The 22,618-nt window shown below is 40.3% G+C and overlaps 1 protein-coding gene across 1 annotated transcript in view; it reads left to right on the top strand.

The window, feature by feature from the left end:
• LOC135220476 (A-kinase anchor protein 9-like) overlaps nt 1-22,618 on the top strand; it is a 465,336-nt gene that overhangs the window by 67,583 nt on the left and 375,135 nt on the right. Inside the window, 7 exon segments of the mRNA XM_064257603.1 lie at nt 3,091-3,224; nt 10,836-13,290; nt 13,445-13,549; nt 16,624-16,867; nt 17,939-18,009; nt 18,127-18,279; nt 18,466-18,586. Of these exon segments, the coding sequence (XP_064113673.1) occupies nt 3,091-3,224; nt 10,836-13,290; nt 13,445-13,549; nt 16,624-16,867; nt 17,939-18,009; nt 18,127-18,279; nt 18,466-18,586 (3,283 nt within the window).

Raw genomic sequence — 22,618 nt, 5'->3', positions numbered from 1 at the left:
GTACAGGCAGTCCCCTGGTTACGACGGGGGTTCCGTTCTTGAGACGCGTTGTAACCCGAAAATCGACGTAAGCCGGAACATCACCAAAAATGCTAAGAAAACCTTACTTTTAATGCTTTGGGTGTATTGCAAACTATGTAAACTCCATTCTTATTGCATTTTGCATAAAAAACTTCAAATATTGATTATTTTGCATTTTTGGTATCATATTTCTTCTGCCAGATGAGGGTTGTAGGCGTCATAACCCTGGAACATGCTTTGTAACCCTTGAAATAATTTCTGATGAATAAAATTGAAAAGCGCCAGGGACTGCCTGTATTGTTTCTCCTTAGTTGAGATTCAACTGCTGATGAGAAACTTCTGTCTTGCCATCACAGGGACCTCAGTCTCTAGAAGGCATTTGACTCTCATGTAGAGTGCAAATACCTAGCAAGAATCATCAGACATTGGCAAAGAAGATAGACTATATGCACGGTTCGTTCTCAACATCACCCTTTAAAAGGCTGGTGTTATGTTGTGATTCCATCTCGGATGCTCAATCATTCGGCATCTATTGACGAGTTCGAATCCTTCAGGATCTCCTGCGTTTTGGACTTTGTATTGGTTGATCCAATTCAAGTATTACTTTGTCCTATTGGTGTGTTACTCTACCTAAGAAGGATCGACACCCTTCATTGAATGTCGATTCCTTTCTCCACTGCAGACTGCCAATGCAGAAGTGTTTAATGACACGTCTTTCTCCAAGTCTTACGAGATCGTGTGAGACTTCTCTGCAATTGGATACATCCAGTGGCTGGGTACACTTCATCACTCCAAAGAATATGTCAGACCAGAAGATAGATGAGGTCTCATTGCGACCGTATTTATATCTTTCTTCCTTCGGGTCTCCCCACAGGTCCTTGGAACCTCTTTTCCTTGGACTGGTGGTGGATGCTCACAAGTTGTGTTTGCTTACTCGGCTCCTTCAAGAGGACAAGTTGCATCTCACCTATGGTTTGTGGTTCTAGAGGTAAGAAGGATGCGATAGTGACTGGCCTATCCCCCTTCCCCCTCCTCATCCTTCTATTCATCTTCCTTCAGGTTGGGGATAGGACTCAAACTTACACGTCTGACCAGGCCTTTGATGCGGTATGCCTGCACATCAATTTCCTTTCTATTTTTCTTATCAGAATCATAGAAGCAATCCTGCTCCTTCCTCTAGCAGTGGGAGAAAGTAGACTGGCAGTAATGCAAACCCTTCCCTGAACTTTGCATGAATGTCTCTGACTAAATATTCTTCCCAGCCCCTTTTTCTGATGAGTTACAATTCCTCACTCATTTCGAAAAGGCCCAGAAGTCTAATTCTTAATCATGCAGCTCCTATATACTCCAATCAAGTTATCAGAGGCAGGGCACTCCTCTTCACTCTTACAACCAGGAGGAATAGCCTAGGTGTCCTGAACTCCAGACAGTTGTAGAAGCTCACTCAGATTCCTGCCACCAATCAGTGAGTCTTCCTAATGTAAAGGATCAAGGTTTGTATATCGAATAGGAACAAATCACAATTTTTGAAAGTAAATTGTAATTTTCCTATCTATAAAAACCTGAGGTCCTTTACATTTGTGCCCACCTCATGCCACCACTCAGTTTGAAACCTGGGGCAAAAGGCAAAGTGGAGTGTTTGCATCCAGGACCACCAGACGTTAGTTACTGCCCAACCACTTTGTTCAAGAATTTAATGGCTGTGTTCCAGCTTCGCCGTAAAGTAATTCCTAATATAAGTATCTCAAGTAGGAAAAATACAATTTAATTTTTAAAAATCATGATTTATTTATTAGAAAATCATGATTTATTTATTAGAAAACCATGTATAATTTGGTAACATTTACAATTGCCTTGTAAAAGAGGTCCTACAAGGGGTTGTAAATCGTCATTTTCAACTTCTCGTGGAAGGTAGAGAAAATTTTTTAGAATTTTTTTTTCTGACAGCATGTGCATTTGCATATCTTCCTCTTTCCATTGAGGTGTTTTTTTTCTTAAATTGGTTGACTTCAAAGTTTCCCCGGTCTGGGGTGCTGCATATTAATTTTTTTATAGCGGCTCCTAAGGTTGGTCTAGGTAAAGTTGAAGAAGGTGGACAATTAGGTACAATAACTGAAGGGAAAGTGTGCAATGTGGGACACTACAAGTGTACCCTCCCACAAGCCAGGAAAGTGTGTAATGTATGTATACTGTGTAATGGTGGTAGTCTTCTGTGATACGAAGTTATTTATGAAGACAGTTTTATTTGTACACAGTTAGCTAGCGTGACAGTTTTGTCACTGTTAAACATTTACATTGTTATTCAAGACCACAGTTTCCCATTGCACAGTAATATTTCACTTAGTCATTATTCCAGGAGGGTCTTGAAAATAAAAAGAAACACGATTGCAAGAAAAAGATAGATTATAAAACTTGAAAAAAATATCCAGCTGGAGTGAATCGGTATGGTTTTGTCATTTATGGCATTTCATTTAATTTATTAGTTGAGAATAATAAAAGGGATTAAAGGGGCTCTACATGGTTTTCCAGCCAGTTTTGTATTCCACAACAAGAGTAAGTAAAAATGGCAGTACATGAAAACACATATGGATGTAATTCATGTTTTTTTGAGTTGTGAAACAAAAACAAAACATAAAAAATAGAGTAACATACACTATAAAAACTTTTATAAAATGTAGAAACAAAGAAACTATGTACTACTAGTTTGGACACTCACATAAGGGGTTGTTGTGCATTGGACAACTAATGTATAGTATTGTAAACAAACAAATAAATATTGTCAATAAAAGCTTAGAAAATTTGTAAATTGATAATCTATCAAAATAAAATAAAACTTGAGCACTTCAGCATAATATTTTCAATATGTGATTATATTATGCATTGGAATGTAAATGGTCTACAGACCAGATTATATCTGTTGAAACAAAAATAGGTATGATTAGATTGTCATTGTGCTGTCCTCGGTAGCATTTTCTGTTTACAAATAAATTTCTAAGGAGTACTTCCAGGGATTCTGTGAGAACAGAGGTCTTAATTAATGCTACTCTCAATAAACATTTTGCATTTCAGATTCAGAATCTTATGCAGAAACTGCAGGCAATGGCAGAGGAAATTAAAGAAAAAGAAAATCAAGTTGAAACAACACGTGCTCATGCTGAGGAACAGTTTGGTATGCAGCTCACACTTATAAAGCAACAGATGAGGTACAGTTATCCTTGACATTTTGTTAAATGATTTTACCAGCAGAAAAGGTAGTATATAACAGGTAAAAGAATTGTGGCATAGAAAATCTTGCAATTACATTAGAAATTATTGGCGATATATTTTTTCAAACAACTATGTATTTGATAAAGCTGTTAATCTACTGGAATTGTATTTGTTCTTATGGATTAAAACCAGTGCCTTGTTTAAAAGATTACTCGTGACATATGAAGCTGTGAGTAGAGCGCGTGATTGGTGAATCTTGTCATCATTATTATTATACAGAATTATTCTTCAACCCTGCCTGTTGGCGTATAAATTTCAAAATGAGTTTATGTGAACAGTGCAGTGTTGAGTTCAGGAAAATGGGAAGTGTGGAAAAAAGGTAGATTTCATATAAGTAACATAACATAGCTATAGTTTCCACTTGCATAGAAGCCTAAGAAATTCCTTCTTTGCCTTATTAGTAAAGGTTTAATAGGCATTGAATAGTTTTATTATGAAATTCATTGTACTTATTTAGACTGAAACACAGAAGCACCTATTGTTTTTCAGTTATTTCTTTTTGTTAAAAAATATTTGTATCTTTTTATTCACCATTCCTTATCAACTTATAATGTATTTTTGTACATGAACTTCCCTGCCAGATATATACTTAGCTTATGTCTCTGACGTCACGACAGAAAATTCAAAACTCGCGGCACACGCTACAGGTAGGTCAGGTGATCTACCTACCCGCCGCTGGGTGGCGGGTGTAAGAACCAGTCCCCCTTTCTTGTCAGATTTTTTTCTGTCGCCGGCTGGACAACACCTGTTGTTCAGTCATTACGATAGTTAGATTCTTTCTTGTTGCCGACGAATTGGATTTTGGTGAAGTACCTTTTGTTTGTTGGCTTGGCTTACGCTTTTGGATTTTCTTTTGGATTGTTCTTTGAGTTAATAATCATGGATGATTCTGAGGTTAAGAAACCTTCTTTATTTAGAGTTTGCTCAGTGAGTGACTGTAAAGTGAGGCTTCCAAAGGCTGCTTTGGATCCTCACTCCGTATGTATGGTTTATAGGGGGAATGATTGCTCTTTTGTTAACCCTTGTAAAGAGTGCGAGAGTTTAGATGAAGATGGATGGAAGGCTCTTTCTACTTATTTAAGGAAGTTGGAGAAGGATAGGGCGCGTAAGGCTTCTTCAAGGAGCTCAAGTAGATCTAGAGTCGGTGAAATGGACGTTGAGAACCCTGTAGCAGAAGTAGTTCCTTCTCTTGTTTCAGCCCCTGCGCCCAGCTTTGAACCCGAAGATTCGTTTTCGGAAGTTGCTTCCGGGAGAGCCTCGATCAGGAGTAAGGAGAGCTTCGCTCGCTCTTGACAAGGTAAGAGTGATAGTGCAAGTGATCAGTGCAGTGCCCCTAGTGCAGTGGAGGGTGCGTCTGACTGGCTCACTAATGCTTCCAGGCCTAGACCTCTTCCCGACTCCCAGACCCAGTGGAGGAGGAAAGTCGAAAGCCGCAGGAAGGTTAGGGAGAACCCCCACCGGTCAGGCGTCCCCTCGGCAGATCCTGTTTCTCGTTCCCAAGCTGCCTTGGATCGAGGCAAGAAGGAGTTATTGCGCCAGTGCTTCTCGTCATCTTCGTCGCCTTCTCCTAAGCGTAGATGGAGCGCCTCGGAGTCGTCTCGCCCTCTCAAGAGGCCCTGGAAAGCTCCTTGCGCCCTTCCTTCCAGCCCCGAATCCTTCGCGGAAGAACCAGAAGTGGAACGCAAGAGAGCCAAGAATTCTTCTTTTTACGCTTCTCCTGTTCGGTCTCGGACTAGGTCTCCTGTAGAGGAATTCAAGAGGTCTCCTGCGCGCATCCTGGCGGGTCTGCAGGCGCAGATTGCGGCTTTAGCTGATTCTATTGCCGGGTCTTCTCATCGTCGGAAGGACGCCTCGCTTCCGGTGAAGAAGTCTAAGAACGTCCCTTCTGCTCGCTCTCCTCCTGCTAGAGAAGTTATTGAGCCTCGTAGTAGGAAGTCAGAAGTGCAGGCTGAAGTTCGGGATCACTCTCCGAGTAGGCTCTCCTCTCTCCCCAGCAAGAGTATTGAGCATGTCAGGCGTAAGGAGCCTGACAGGCGCTCTCCTCAGGATTTCCGCTCCTCTTCAGTTAGGCGTCAAGAGCTTGACAGACGTCAAGAGCCTCGTTATCGTCAGGAGCGAAGGAAGAGTTCTTCGCCTGGTAGCTGCTCTCCTTTTGACGGGCGCTCGGAGCCTAGTAGGCGCCAAGAGCCTAGTAGGCGCCAAGAGCCTAGTAGGCGCCAGTGGAAGCATTCCTCTCCGTTGGATTACTCCCGATTGGATAGGCGCTCAGAGCCTTGTAAGCGCCGTGCTTCGGACAGGGACTCCTCCGTGGAAGTTTTCTCTCCCCGTGGCAGGCGTCAAGAGCCTGGTAGGGGTTTTGAGTCTGACAGGCACCAAGAGCCTGGCAGGCGTATTGAGGATGGCAGGCGCCAAGAGCCTAGCAGGCGCAGAGAGCCTGATAGGCGCTCTCCCTTGTCCAGGCGCTCATCTGTGGACTTAGACTTTGTTTCCGACAGGCGAGCTTCCGCTAGTAGGCGCTCTCCTAGTAGGTGCTCCCCAAGTAGGCGCTCTCCTAGTAGGCGCTCCCCAAGTAGGCGCTCTCCTAGTAGGCGCTCTCCTAGTAGGCGCTCCCCAAGTAGGCGCTCTCCTAGTAGGCGCTCTCCAAGTAGGCGCTCTCCTAGTAGGCGCTCTCCAGGTAGGCGCTCTCCTTTTAGGCGTTCTCCAAGTAGGCGCTCTCTCTGTAGGCGCTCTCCCTGTAAGCGCTCTCCCAGTGGGGGCTCTCCATGTAGGTGCTCTCCCAGTGGACATTCTCCCAGTAGGCGCTCTCCAAACAGGCGCTCTCCGAGGAATAGCTCTCCTCCTGGCAGTAGAACTTCTAAACGTCATTCGTCTGAAGAGTATCTTGGGGATTCTGAGGAAGATTTGCCCAAGGATGCTTCAGTTTCGTCATACAAGAGACTGACTGACCTCCTCTTGCAAGATTTTGGGGAGTCTCTTTCGGCCGTTGTTCCTCCGTCACCTCCGTCCTTATTTTCAACGACCAATACGACTAAGAAGTCTTCAGTCGTTAAGATGAAACCGACGGTGTCAATGAAGAAGGCTCTTAAGAACTTCGACGATTGGTTGGTATCGAAGGAGGAGAAAGGGAAGACCGTATTTTCTTTTCCCCCGTCCAAACTTACGGGTAAGATGGGGTTTTGGCACGAGTCAGGAGAGCCCTTGGGTCTGACTCTTCCCTCTTCAGCAGACTCGGACTTCTCTTCGTTGGTTGATCCGCACGTCGCTCGGCGCTTAATTCTGCGAAGACGACGTGGGGTATGAGCGAGTTAGATCACCTTCTGAAGGGAATGTTCCGAGTCTTAGAAGTTTTTAACTTTCTTGACTGGACCCTTGGAGTCATGGCTAAGAGGACTCAAGATCAAGACACTCTTTCACCTGAAGACCTTCACGCAGTGCTGTCTTGTATGGACAAGGCAGTGAGAGATGGATCCGGGGAGATAGCTTCCCTTTTTGGGGCAGGAGTAGTAAAGAAAAGGGCAGTTTTCTGCTCCTTTCTTACCAAGGCTGTTTCTCATGCACAGAGAGCTTCCTTGTTGTATTCTCAGCTTTCTCTGCAACTCTTCCCTAAGAAGATAATTAATGACATCTCCAGCTCGTTGTCAGCAAAAGCGACGCAGGATATGCTGGCTCGCTCAGCTAGAATCCCGAAACCTTCGTTCCAACAGAAAATGAAGAAGGAAACTCAAGAGTAGGCAAGAGCCCTTTCGAGGAGGCCCTTCGTCCCGCTCTTCTTCCTCCAGAGGTTCGAGACCACCTAGAAGAGGAAGAACCTTCTCTCGGTCTATTAGGGCCAAGAAATAGCTCGCGTGTCCTCCGGACAACTGTGGGTGCCAGACTTCTGAACTTTGCAGACGTCTGGGCACGAAAGGGGGCGGACAACTGGTCCCTCGCTATCATCAAGAGGGGATACCTCATTCCCTTTATCTCGAGACCACCTTTGACCACCACACCAAGGGAGCTGGTGGCCAAATACAGAGACCCACTCATGAATCAAGCCCTCGCTCTAGCAGTAGAGCTGATGTTGCAGAAAGAGGCAATAGAGATGGTACAGGACCCTCTTTCCGCGGGTTTCTACAACCGTCTGTTCCTAGTTCCCAAGAACTCAGGAGGATGGAGGCCGGTTCTGGACGTAAGCGCCCTGAACGTCTTTGTGAAGAAGAGGAAGTTCGCTATGGAGACGACTTCATCAGTCTTAGCAGCTCTTCGTCCCGGGGACTGGATGGTGTCACTGGACCTTCAGGACGCTTACTTCCACGTGCCGATCCATCCTTCGTCACGCAAATTTCTAAGATTCGTGTGGGGAGGGAACATTTTTCAGTTCAGGGCCCTATGCTTCGGCCTTTCCACAGCCCCCCAAGTCTTCACAGGGCTGATGAAGAACGTTGCTCAGTGGCTTCATCTCGAGGGAGTGAGGATTTCCCTCTACTTGGACGATTGGCTAATCAGGGCCAAGTCCAAGGAGAAATGTCTGGAGGACTTACGATTAACGTTGAATCTAGCAGCTTCTCTGGGTTTGCTAGTGAATTTCGAGAAGTCACAGCTAATCCCCAGTCAAGAGCGTATCTATCTGGGGATTCGGATGGCTTCTCAGGTTTTTCGGGTGTATCCTTCCCCAGAGAGGATAACCCGATGTTCGGAGAAGGTAGCAACCTTTCTAGAGAAAGATGTATGCACAGCGAGGGAGTGGATGAGTCTGTTGGGGACACTCTCCTCGCTGGAGCAATTCGTTTCTCTAGGGAGGTTGCACCTCAGACCCCTACAGTTCTTCCTGACGAGGAACTGGAACCGAAGATCTCAAGGTCTAGACTTTGCGTTCAAGATTTCGCAAGTGATAAAGGAGGATCTCCGTTGGTGGCTAGACCCTCTCCTGTTCAAGGAAGGCCTTTCCTTGCAGGTTCGGAACCCCAACCTAGTGTTATATGCAGACGCATCGGACATAGGTTGGGGAGCTACTCTCGAGTCGAGAGAAGTGTCAGGCACCTGGATGGGGGATCAGGTGTCCTGGCACATCAACAGGAAAGAGCTAACAGCGATTTGGTTCGCTCTCAAAACCTTCGAACCCCTCGTAAAGGGAAAGTCAGTTCAGATCAACTCGGACAACACCACAGCCCTGGCTTACATTCGGAAACAGGGGGGGACTCACTCTTTCTACCAGGTTCGTACAGGGAGAAATAAATGTCAGAGCGGATCTGCTAAGCAGAAGGAATCAAGTCCTTCCCTCAGAGTGGACTCTGCACTCGGACGTATGCCAGGAGCTGTGGAGGACGTGGGGCAGGCCCCATCTCGATCTCTTTGCGACCTCCAGAAATGCGAGGATAGATCTATACTGCTCCCCTATTGCGGACCCAAGAGCAGTAGCAATAGATGCATTCCTGATGGATTGGAAAAACCTGGATCTTTACGCGTTCCCGCCTTTCAAGATTCTAGGGGAAACGCTAAGGAAGTTCGCAGCTTCAGAGGGAGCAAGGATGACTTTGATAGCTCCGTTCTGGCCCGCCCAGGACTGGTTCACAGAGGTACTGGAATGGCTGGTGGATGTTCCAAGATCCCTACCACTAAGAGTCGATCTGCTCAAACAGCCCCACTTCGACAGGTTTCACAAAAACCTCCCCGCTCTCAGTCTGACTGGATTCAGACTATCAAGAGTCTCGTCAGAGCTAAGGGCTTTTTGGCAAAGTCTGCAAGGGCTATTGCCAATGCACGTAGACCTTCCACCTCTAGAGTCTACCAGTCGAAGTGGGATGTTTTTCGACGTTGGTGCAGGACTCATAAAGTTTCCTCCTCCAGTACCTCTGTGACTCAGATAGCAGATTTCCTTATCTTCCTGAGGGAAAAATGTGGGTTAGTAGTCTCCACCATCAAGGGCTACAGGAGCATGCTTTCCTCAGTTTTTCGTCACAGAGGATTAAACATATCCGAAGATAAGGACCTCCATGACTTAATCAAATCATTTGAAACGGTTAAAAGAACCTCTTTCTTAGTTCCTAGCTGGAATCTAGATGTCGTGCTGCTCTTCCTGAGGTCCTCAAGATTCGAACCTCCCCATACAGCTTCGTTCAGAGACCTCTCGATGAAGACTCTTTTTCTCTGTGCGTTAGCTTCAGCAAAGAGAGTCAGCGAGCTGCAGGCTCTAGAAGGTGAGGTAGGTTTCAAAGGAGGCTCCGCGGTTTGCTCTTTTCTTCCGGCTTTCCTAGCCAAGAATGAAAACCCTTCTTCACCGTGGCCCAGGAGCTTCGAAATTAAAAGCTTATCCTCCTTAGTTGGGACAAAAGAGGAGAGATCTCTTTGCCCGGTGAGAAGCCTGAAATTTTATCTTCAGAGGAAGAGAAGACTTGGTGCTAATGAGAGCAATCTCTGGTGCTCAGTAAGGGACCCTAGTAGGCCCTTATCTAAAAATGCCCTCTCATTCTTTATCAGGAATTTTATTAGAGAAGCCCTCACATCGTGCAATCAGCAACAGTTTAGTCTTCTGAAAGTCAAGGCGCACGAAGTAAGGGCCATCGCGACGTCTTTGGCTTTCAAGAAGAATATGTCATTGCAAAACCTCATGAAGGCCACTTTTTGGAGGTGTGAATCAGTCTTCTCCAATCACTACCTAAAAGACGTATCGATTACGTATGAAAAGTGTTTTGGGCTAGGCCCTTTCGTATCGGCGGATTCAGTGCTGGGGCAGGGAGCTGAAACACATCCTTTTTAATCTTTTTCCCTGTTAGTTTTTGATATTGAGTTTTTGGTTGTACGAAGGAGGTTGCAGGAGGCAGCTCCTTCTTTCGTATACTAATATTTGTATTTGGTTAGGTGATCGGTTGTGCTTGAGGCTCCTTGCGGTTGGTAGTGATAGGCTCTGTCACGTAAGCGGGTTGATCCCCATTGACCAGACCCTGTTTGGATTCAGCCAAGTAAGTGGACTCAGTTCCCATTGGTAGACCCAAAGAGTTCTTCAGCTATAGGTCACGCCCTCGCTGAGACTCTTTAGGCAACGCAGACTAATAGACAGTAACTATGAAGTCTTCTGCCTAAATCAGGTAAGAACCAAGGGTATATATTTTATTCCTTTAACATGTGTTGTCCCCACTTTCTAGGTGAGTATGTGTCTCTTTCCCTCCACCAAGGGTGTCAATCAGCTAAGTATCTGGCAGGGAAGTTCATGTACAAAAATGATATTGTTAGTATACAATAAAGTTTTGTAAATACTTACCTGGCAGATATATACGATTGATGGCCCGCCCAGCCTCCCCTCAGGAGACAGGTGGAGAAAAAATCTGACAAGAAAGGGGGACTGGTTCTTACACCCGCCACCCAGCGGCGGGTAGGTAGATCACCTGACCTACCTGTAGCGTGTGCCGCGAGTTTTGAATTTTCTGTCGTGACGTCAGAGACATAAGCTAAGTATATATCTGCCAGGTAAGTATGTACAAAACTTTATTGTATACTAACAATATCATATTTTTACTGTATTAGTTGTTCTTATGTTAAAAGTTTTCTTACTGGAAATAATTTCTTTCCAGTGATATTCACGCAGAAGAGATTTCCAAAGTGTCTCAAGAAGTTGATGCTTTGCAGCAAACCCACCAAGAAAACATGAGTTCATTAAACTCCATTAATATGAATTTGAAATCTCAGTTGGAGGCAGAGCAGGAGAAACAACAGCACATAGAAAGAGAACATAAGGAAATGATGAGACATTTGGAGGAAGTACAAGCTTCAAAAAATAATGAGAAAGAAAAATTGCAGAATAAGGAGGCCGAGTGTATCGAGACGAATAAAATGCTCAGTGAATGTCAGCAGAATTTTAATCAACTTGAGGCAGCTTATCAAACACTTCTGCTGAAAGAAAAAGATTGGATCTCAGAAAAGGAAAAGCTTACAGAAGAAATTGCTAAGAGTGTCTTGCTTACAGAGGAGATTTCCAAACTAGAAGAAGAGGTGAAAGTTAGTATACAAATGGAAAAGGAATTTTCTGTTCTGAAAGAGGAGAAAAACATGCTAAATCAGAAGTGTTTAGAACTAACTTCACAAGTTGAGGAATTAACTTCTGAAAAGAGAGGATTAGAAGATGAAGCAAAGAAGAGTAAAGAGGAACACAATAAGTTGAATGTAAAATTACAAGAAGAAACCAAATTAAGGTTGAACCTAGAAGGCGAATGGGAATCTCTGAAGCAAGAACATGCAAAATTGAAAACTGAAAATGTGCAGCTTTGCTCACATAATAAAGAATTAGAGGGACAGAATATGAATTTGGCCAACAAAGGGGTAGAGCTGGGGGCTCAGATAGAGAGGTTGACATGCCAAACAAGCAAATTAGAAGAAGAGTTGAAAAAGGAAAAGGATGAAAAAAATCTTATCATTAAATTAAAGGAAGAACTGGCATGTCAAACAAACAGATTAGAAGAGGAGTTGAAAAAGGAAAAGGATGAAAAAAATCAAACAGCTGTCAAATTACAGGAACTTTATCACCAGAAGTTAGACATTGAAAATGAATGGAAAAGGATGAAGTTGGAAAATGAGAAATTAGTTCACGATCTTACTCAGTTAAACACGCGTATTAAGAAAATGGAGACCGAGACTGAGAAATCAGATGAGTTGAGACAGTGTATTGCTGCTTTAGAGGCCCAGTGTAAAGAGGCGAAAGAGGTCAAAGAGGAATATGAGAAAAAGTGTATCTCTCTTAATGAGAGGCTCCTGAGTCTTGACAAGAAACTGGCCGAGGCCCATAAACTCCACGTTGAATCCGATGGAGCTGCTCGTGAAAACAGTTCTCTGAAAAACTCCCTCGACAAAAACGTTGCTGCTTTGGAAGAGTGTAAGATTAAGTTTTCAGAAACAGAAGAAGAGTTGAAAAACCTTAGAGAAAAATGTGAAAAGATTGAGCGAGACAAAGTGGATGTTGAAACGGAACGTGACGAGTTGATGGAAAGATATAAAATGGTAAATGCTGAACTAGCAAGTACATTGCTTGCCCTTGATAGAGAGCTTCAGCTTACAACTCATAGAAGGCTCAGTGATATTGGATCTAGTCTTTCAAGGGTCTTCGGAGATTTAGCTACTCAGACAGACCTACAGTTATCTGGTGACTCAATATCAAGTGGTGGAAATTCAGAAAAGGATGTACTTGTTGAAGAGGCAGATGTCACTGTTCCCAGGATGTACAACACACAAAACCAAGACCTTGACCAACATATAAGTGATCTTGAGAAAGAGAATAAGGACCTTCATAATAAAGCTGAGAAACTGAAAATGAAACTTGAGGATCAAAATTTGATCATTAGAACTTATGAAAATCAAAATGCTGCCTTATTGAGACAGCTGTCATCCTTAGAAGCAGACAAACATAGGCTTAAATCAGAGCAAGAGGAGCACCAAAGTATCATCTTAGAAAAACTCAGTTACCAAACACAACTCACTGATCTAAGATCATCCAGAAATGGTCAGGAGCAAAGTTGGCATCAACTAGAAAAGAGCAGCCCTCTATTTCTTGGAACTCTGAAAGACAATGAAGATAAAGATTTATCAAATACAAGTACAATGTCAACTGAACTGCCATTTTTAGAGTCACAAAGGAGAGAGACATTAAGTAGTTCAGTCTTTAAAAATCTTGATGATACTACTGAGTTTGAGGTTTTTAAAGATGCACTGGAGAAAGCCTTGTCTAAGGTTTTGACTGATTTAGACAGGTTGGATCAAGTTAATAAGGAAAAGTATTTCATTGAATTGGAAAACATATCTTTAAGGGAACAAGTTATGGAACTTGAATTGAAACAGAAGGAGCTCTCAACTGAGAGCGGAAGACTTGCTGATGATTCACCGCAGAGTAAAGAAGCAGAAGATACACCTGCAACGTTAAAGAAAGACATCGAGAAATACAAGTTTGAAATTGGAAAACTAAAAAGATCCATAGAAAGACAAGCAGTACTTTTTGATTTAGAAAAACAGTACTTCCAGTCACCAAGGTTAAAATTGCAAGTAAGTTTCTTTTATGTACGTATGTTAATTAAATAATGGAACAAAGAGGCTTGCACATACACAGAAAAAATAATGGGAAGTTTATTGAAGCCATGAATGTTTTGCTTTGTACTTTAGTACTAGTTGTGTTTACCTAATGTATTTTTCTATGCAGGTTAGTAATATAATGCAAGATCATTCTGAGTCATCCAGTGAACTTCCTAATACTGATAAATATATTGAATCTGCCATGATGAATCTGAAACAAGCCATTCTCAAGGTAAGTGAGTAATTTCAGTGTACATTGAAGAAACAGTTGAATTCTATGTATGGTTGAGTATTCATAATACAGACTAAGAGTCCTGTGTCTAAAATTCAAAAGATGAACAACTTCCAGAGTTCAGGAGTTGATTGATTACTGACCTGATGTACTGCAAATAGAAAATTTCAGACATCACAAGGAATGCTACTAGGCAGTGTGCAACTGATCTTGGTCATTCGTGAATTATGTATAGATACTAGTAATCCTTCAGTTATCCGAATTAATAGAGCCAACAACCTGTCGAATAATAGTGGAATCTGGATAAGGGCAAGTAAAATATCTAGGGGGTCTTCAAGGGCAGCTCTATACCCTTCCTCACCCAACCTTCTCAATGTACCACGTAACAGCAAACACTCACTATATTTATAAACCACTGTTATCATACTTTAAACTGAAAACTCGGTGCAAAAGGTAATTAATTACATGTGTACCTTTTTTCCCAATATTTGTAAAAAAATATACTTAATCAAAACATTTTGAAAACAATGTAACCCCTTCTTTTTGTCTCTCATAAATGACACAGTTCAGCAGGCAGGTGGCATATACTATGTTTATCTATAGCCTACCCTGGTTTTATGATCATTGGTGTATTTTTATACAGCAAGTTTCTTGTCATTTGTTACCATATTGTATTACCATACATTGGATACAATTTGTGTATGTGTGAACTATTGACCTATGCTAGGTGGTACACTGTATCCATTTGTATAAGATATTTGTACTTAAGGTAATGGTAATGAAACTGATGTTTGACTTACTGAATCCATTGTATTATCTCCTACTGAGTCCATTGTTTTATCATCATGAAATGTATAAAAACCCAATCGGTGGTCATTTGCAATTACTAATGTATATGTTCTCAGAATCAGTTGACTGAGCCTACTAGTGAAAAACTTAGGGGAATCATTTCTAGTTGCCAAAAGAAATTAATGTACTATTGAAATGATTATTTTTGTTTTTGTACATTGATGTAAAATGGGTATACAAAGGTTACCTAACATACTTTTAGATTAAAGTAAAGTCCCTCAAAATTGGAAAAAACCTTTTTCCCGATTCGTTTGTGTATGTCATATTTGATGTTGTTTATCTCAGTTTTTATGGTAAGTGGTTGTTAATTATAAGAAATGATTATGATTTGTTACATAAGCCATAAGTAATATTCAATCATTTACCTTCATTTTGAAACAAATTGGAAGTCACTAGCACAGTATTTTGATTTATGGTGAATTTCTGAAAAAAATTTTCCTTCCCTCTGCCCGCAGTATCTCCGCCGCAAATCTCCGAAATGCTTACGTCACATTGTTGTAATATTTGCACCGTTTCATATTAACCGTTATATAATGTTATATATATGGAAATGTGCGCAATTTCATGTAGAATACAAAAAAATAATAATTCATGGTCGTAGCTTTTATCATTTTCGAAATATTTGCATATAAATCACTATAAATAAAAAAAATTGACGTTCGGTCAACTTTGACTCGACCGAAATGGTCAAAAAACGCAATTTAAAGCTAAAACTCTTACAGTCTAGTAATATTGAATCATTTATCTTAATTTTGAAACAAATTGGAAGTCTAGCAGAATATTCCGATTTATGGTGAATTTTTGAAAAAAACATTTTCCTTCCCACCACGCTCGGTATCTCCGCCGCAAATCTCCGAAATGCTTACATCACGTTGTAATATTTGCACTGTTTCATGTTAGCCATTATATAGAGTTGTATATATGAAAATGTGTGCAATTTCATGTAGAATACAAAAAAATAATTCATGTTCGTTCGTAGCTTTTATAATTTTTGAAATATTTACATATAAATCATGATAAATAGAAAAAAATCAACATTTGGTCAAATTTGTCTCAACCGAAATGGTTGAAAAACGCAATTGTAAGCTTAAACTCTTACAATCTAGTAATATTCAATCATTTATCTTCATTTTGAAATAAATTGGAAGTCTCTAGCACAATATTTCGATTTATGGTGAATTTTTGAAAAAAACATCTGCCGCAAATCTCCGAAATGCTTACATCACATTGTTGTAATATTTGCTCCGTTTCATATTAGCCGTTACATAGAGTTTTATATATGAAAATGTGCAAAATTTCATGTAGAATACAACTAAAAACAATTCGTGGTTGTAGCTTTTATCATTTTCAAAATATTTGCATATAAATCACGATAAATTAAAAAAATTCGACATTCTGTCAACTTTAACTCAACCGAAATGGTCGAAAAATGCAATTGTAAGCTAAAACTCTTATAGTCTAGTAATATTCAATCATTTATCTTCATTTTGAAACAAATTGGAAGTCTCTAGCACAATATTTTGATTTATGGTGAATTTTTGAAAAAAAAAAAAATTTATGTCCGAGCGTTACAAATTCATGTATCATTTTGTGATAATATTTTCTCTGTGTTGCTTTGATCATTTTACAATGTGATATTTACCAAAATAATTGCAAATTAGTGTACAATACAACGGAAAAATATTTACTTGTTAGCTTTAATCGTTTTGCTCACAGTGTGATTTGTATGCAATTATATATAAAAAAAATTTTTGTGCTGTCATATATTCCAATATTTATATATGATGATGATATTTTTTTTCATTTCTGATGGTTGCATACTAAACTTCAGGCAATGACAAAAAAAGAGCCAAAAATGAACTGTTATTCTTGAAAACTAATTGTGCTGTGATTTTTTTGAAAAAACTTTTTTTCTGCTTTGGCGCTCACTCCCAGCATACAGGAGACGATTTCTGAAATACTGCTTCGGCGTTTAAGGGTTAAACCCACATAAATTATAATAGTGAGGATAGTATCCATAAAATGTGATTTTTGATGAAGAAAGTGTAATTTTTCTGCTATTGTGTAGAAAAACATTGTTAAATATCATGAGAACTTTATGTTTTGCCATTGAAGTATGAATCAAATGTTAATTTCTTATGTTTAAGTTCAATATCCCCTTGAAGATGCAATTTCAATGCGAAAATTTTGTCACACCCCATACTAACGGTGATCATTATTCTCAGAACGTCAGCGGTCAGTATGTTCACTCTTTAACGAAGACCCTCAGCAAGTTAGAAGATACTATACTGACCACAATTCACAACCCGTCCGTGGAAATTCTTAGTGATTCCACACAAAGTACAAGTGATGTAGAGCAACTAGGTGAATCACACCCGGGAGTTTCCTTGGAACAAAATGTGAAAATGTTTACAGAAAATGTTGAGCAGCTAATCAACATTAGGACCACCCTTGTAGATGCTTCAAATGGTAAGTTTTCATGCTTTTATGCCCCTTTCTTTGTTTAACCCTTAGTGGACGGGTAAAAAAATCAATATGCAGCTCCTCAGGCTGGGTAAACTTTGAAGTTGGCCAATTTACGAAGAACACACATCCATGGAAAGAGGAAGATATGCAAATGCACATGTTGAAAGAAAAAATTCTAAAAAATTTTCCATACTTTCCACAAGTTGAAAATGACTATTTACAATTGTGAATTTTACCAACTTATATATGTTTTGTCTGATAAATAATTATATTTTGTTTTGTAAAATTATAATTACAGATTACACAGTATCAAAACAGATAAGAAATAAAATTAGTAACAGATTCTTAGCATACTTGCTGAAAAATATTTACATAAGTTTACCAAGAAGGAAAATTCAGTAACTTTTTTTTATTTGTACTTTCTAATATTTCTTTGCACTTTTCTGTACAAAATTACTTTTACCACTGACATATACTATTGTAAAAGACAAGAAGTAAAACCAACAGCAACCCTTTGGTATATTTATGAGCAAATTTATAAAAAGACTTGTGGGAGGTTTAATTGATTCTACTCTCTTTTACAAATATTTTCTTAGGGGTCTGTGAAGAATTTTCGTTTCTAAATTCAAATGCTTAAAGAAAATATGAGACTTAACATTTGTTCCTGTACAACATTAAACCTGTGTCTGTTGGCATCTGATAGAACAACTTTGTAGCACATTTGTTTCTAATTTATAGAAAAATAAACATTGCAGTCTGAATAAAAGCAGAATAAGTCATATTCATCAAAATATCACTCAAACTAACTTTTGCATGAATCACTAAAGTACCTCTTGGATTGCAATTTCAGTCAGCAATTAGGGTAAATCAATGAAAAATACATCGAGCACATGTTTTTAGATGTGAGTTCATGGGTTCACTTAAGTTATACTATTTAGACCTAACTACCTACGTATACGTTTTGTGTTAAGATTGATTATTGCTAATTTTACTTCCAGTGGTCATCAGGTATTTATGAGCCTTTCAAAATTCATGTACTGAAATTATTGTATTTTGTGTGGTTTCTTTCACCAGAGTTAGTTGAGAAGCTGGAGGATGCTGTGGCTTTACGAATGTCACACCTGAAGTTAGAAATCGAGGATTTGGTATGTACTATTTGACATTTTTTATATGGTTACTTTCTAGACAAACTTTGTTTAAATAAAAGTTAAACAACTTGATAAAAGAAGTATTTGATGATGCCTAAATTTTTTGTGTTGCAGGTGAATCTAATGTCGCAAGAAAATATAGGAGTATCAGTGCCGCGAGCAGACTCCACAACAAAAAGAGAACTGAGTGTAGAATCCCATCAGGATTTCATTCGTGAATTTGTTGAAGTAACAAATAATATTGCTGAAGAGGCGCAAGGTGAAAAGGTAGGTTGTCATTGTCTTCCACAATCCTTCCATTGTTAAGATTATTTGGCCCTAAGAGAGTAATATTTCTGAAGTATATACATGTCAATTCATGTAAAGTGTATAAATCAGAAAACTGTTTTGCTTAATTTTTTTGTAGTTTCATAATGTGTCAGCTTTATAACAGACTTTCCCTTCTGACCTTAGGTACAAATTCTGGAGAGCCAGCAAGCCTTAATTCAAAAGATTTTAGAAGACAATAAATTGAAAGTCAGCTCCATTGGTCAAGAGCATCTTCAGCATCTAGAAAATGTCAAGAATTTACCTGGTAAGTACGAATCTTTTACAATACTTCTCTGCTTTTCTTTATGTAGAAGAGGTTTCTGTAAATGAGATGATGAAAGGCTGTTTAGGAACCTTATGATAATGAGTATAATAGATGTAATGTTATAATTTGTCAGAGTAATTTAGTCATTAAATTGGTTATCACTAACATCATTTGGTTTAAAATGTGTATGAAATCAATAGTAAAGTGTTTCACTGTATATTGAACCTTGTATTTTCTTGTCTGAGTTGGTGTAATTTTTATTTTATTTTGCCATTTGAAGAAAAAACAACAAAATGAACTTGAAGATCATATTATGTACCTCACACACACCCTTAAGAGATGAATTATGCTTAGCCTTGTCTTTTTTTCAAATCAGAAGTTATTCACTCTTGACACCCATTGTACAGATTAGGACAAGTTCTCATATAGAAGAGATTTGGGGATGAGAGTTCTGTGTGCGATAACCAATGTCAGGTTAATGTTTGAGGAGTTGCATGCTGTATGCATATTGGCATGAAGATTTCAGGTTATTAAGTAGAGGGGGGTGTAAAAAGAACGGGTGAAGGAGAGAAGTGCACTGAGTGTCTCCCTGTCAAGTGAATGAGTGGGGGTGGAACAAAGTAATGAGAGAGAGAGAGAGAGAGAGATATATTGATTACTGTTCATATACTCTGTTCTGCCAGTAGAACTTGCATAGCTTGTACTGCCTCTGGTAGGCTTAAAGTTTTATGTTTGAATTAAGGCAAGACCATTTAATGAACTATCATCACTACTGTATTTCAAATCAGAAATAGACATGAAAATGTTCTTGGGTCATTTTCCATAACATGTAAATTAGTGCACACAAGCAGTCAAATATAGAATGCTTATTTGTGTGTCAGTCTCTTTCTTATTTTCCAATACTATCTAGTCTGATATGATCATTATTTGTAGCTACAAAGTATACAAACCTTCATCATGCACAACAAGTATCTCACTGTGCAAAGTGGTTTGGCTATTGAAACCATTAAAGGATATTTACAGGTAAAAGTTGTATGTGATGGGGAAGAGGGGTGGGCCAGCATGAATTTTCATTTGTATGTTTTCTAGCCTTTTATTATGATCAAGTGTAGAGTGAGAGGATGTCATAGGCATGGATGTATGTTTGTGGTAGATTCTTACTCAGTGGTTTAAGGGGCGCACTGATCCTGTAAGACCCAGTTGTAATGGAGATTGGATCTCTGACTTTGTAGGTCAAGTGTTTGAAATTCTCATGTCATTTTTTAACTACTTTTTAAAAGCTTTGTTATGGAGCCAAAAAATTCATCCTCTACCAGTTTGTGGGGTTTACATTGGTTTTGTGTAAAAAGAATTTGGGATGTGGGGAAGTTTTTTCTTTGGTAAATTGATATCCCTGTGGGTGAAATGATGTGAGAAATGAGAGAAATTATGTTACATGACCATATACGTGTAAGGCAATTTTGTACATGGAACTTACCCAGCAGATATATACTTAGCTATAGACTCCGTCGTCCCCGACAGAAATTCGAATTTCGCGGCACACGCTGTAGGTAGGTCAGGTGATCTACCGCCCCTGCCGCTGGGTGGCAGGAATAGGAACGATTACCGTTCTAGAACCAGATTTTCTCTGTCGCGGTAGTGTCAACATACGTTGTTGCTACCTCCTGACTTGATTTTTGTTTTTTCATCGCCATCAACCTTCTGGGCTGTCTTTTGCAGGGAAGTACTGGGTCTTTGGTTTGGCATACGCTTTTATTAACTTTTTAATGAATTTGGCTTCGAAATTTCGAAGAATATATTACGTGAAACTACCGAATTTTTCGGTAGACACTCATATTTTGCAATAAGGGAAATATTGATTTTTTTTTTTCACTAATACGTGTATAAGTGTTAGAACTTGATGAAGGAAATATAAGATCTAACTTCCTACTTTAGGAAGTCAGAAAGCATATAACTAGATACGCTTCCTTTAGAAGCTTTAAGAGCTCTCGTACTAACGAGCAGTTAGAGTATTGACAATACTAGTAGTTGTTGCATCCTCATCACCTTCTTACTCCACAGAATTTACAAATTCATATGTGCAAATTTGAAGATAAATGGATGGAGCTCAAAAGGCGAGCTCTTAAATGGTAAGAAGTGAATATAGTGTTCCCAGTGCAGTGGAGGGTGCGTCTGATCGGCTCCGTAGCGCTTCCAGGCCTAGACCTCTTCCAAACTCCCAGACCCAGTGGAGGAGGAAAGTCGACAGCCGCAGGAAGGTTAGGGAGAACCCCCACCGGTCAGGCGTCCCCTCGGCAGGTTCTGTAGAACGTCCCAGACTGCCAAGGATAGCCATTGATAAGGCATCCTTAAAAAACTGCGTCTCTTCATCTTACTTCCGAAAAGACGAAGAATGTATGTTTGGAGTTTCGATGATCTAGCGCGTTCTCTGAAAACTAAGAGAACACTGAGCAAGAGCCAGCCGCTGCCAGGAAGCCGCGTTCCAGCAAGCTAGCGTGAGCTACGTTCCAATAGCCAGCAGCGAGCTGCGTTCCAGCTAACAGACTAGCGCGAGCCGCGTTCCTACAACCAAACGCGAGCCGCGTTCTAGAAAATTTTTCTTGGCGCAAGGCGCCTTCAAAGAGACGAAGCGCCAGCCTGGCGCAAATTGCGCCAGAAAAACAGACGGCTAGAACAAGGAGCCTTATAGTAGAGTGGCAATCAGAACGATCCTTCCATTGAACGTTTCCGGGCAAGAGGCTCTTTCTAAAAGGGGTCTAGTAGGCGCTCGGAACTATCAGGGCGCACGGGACCTTCCACGCAAGCGGAACGTTCCAGGAGCGAGTCTCCTTTCTAGCGTGCGGAACATTCCAGGCGCGCGGAACATTCCAGGTGCTAGGCGCAAGGAGCCAGGCGCCAGAATATTCCTAATCTTCTTTTGAGAGAGAGGTCAGTTGCGAGGCTCCTCTTTGAGTTTTTGACTTGAGCAACTTTCCCCTGGCAAAGGTGCAAGATGTCGCACAGGCGGCCGTCGCTTTTGCCAGAAGGATTCTGATACTAAGAGAAGCCATTTTTTCATTATTCAGAGGACTCTCTCCTTCATTCATGCTCTTCCCTCGTTATGAAGAGGCAAGAGCTTTGGGAGTTTTCTTATAAGAATCTCATCGACGTTTGGGTATGATGGCGGATAGGAAATATCTACTTCCTTCCGTAAACCCTACAGATCAACGGGAATTCTGTCTCTTCCACGATTTATGAGGAAATCACGAAGATTTAAAGAGTTCCTGGATTAACTTCCTTCCTTAAGGAGATATATATACTCTTTCTATCGTTCTATTAACGTAAAGAACGAAGATAGTAAAAATTTTTCCTTTCTCTATCTGCCTCGGCAGGGAAAGAAGGTAGTAGAGTATCTGCTGTATGAGAATACGATACGGCAAATCATAAGCACATACCGTAGTTACTTCTTTGCTGAGCAACTCAATTACCAGTATCCTTCCAGGAATTTCCTAGGAAGGACTACGCTTAAAGGGATTGTTAAGACAACACCTACTTAGCTTCTAGATTTATCGAAGTCTTGTTTCGCTTAAATATGCATTATAAGAACTTCCTGAAGTTCGATAATAATTTTATAAGATTCCTTTATTAAATGGAGTAGCTGGCAACTCTGGAAGAGTAAGGCCAGTCGGCTAACGAGACTGCTATCGCTTAGACACCAACGCAGTATCATGTAGGTGTCGGTCATGACTGGTTGGTTACATGTCTCTCTCCTGCGGGATGGAATGACTAACAGTGTCTCTCCCCTTCAATCGTGGTTTTAGCCTCGGATTGAGGGGATAGTTAAGCAAACATAAATTAAATATTGTCTGCCTTTTGCTAAGAAGCTTTCAATAAGAAAGATATTACAACATTTCAATGCTGTTTACCGTAGGTAACATTTTTAAAGGATTCTAACGCAGCGGAACTCTATATTGTATAATGCTCTCATGCTTACGAAAGCATGGCTTATTAGAGTACATGCTTAGTGAGAAGATGAATGTAGTAGAGAATTCA

The sequence above is a fragment of the Macrobrachium nipponense genome, chromosome 2, assembly GCF_015104395.2.
Source record: "Macrobrachium nipponense isolate FS-2020 chromosome 2, ASM1510439v2, whole genome shotgun sequence".
NCBI lineage: Eukaryota > Metazoa > Arthropoda > Malacostraca > Decapoda > Palaemonidae > Macrobrachium > Macrobrachium nipponense.
This window is presented reverse-complemented; position numbering and strand designations above follow the sequence as displayed.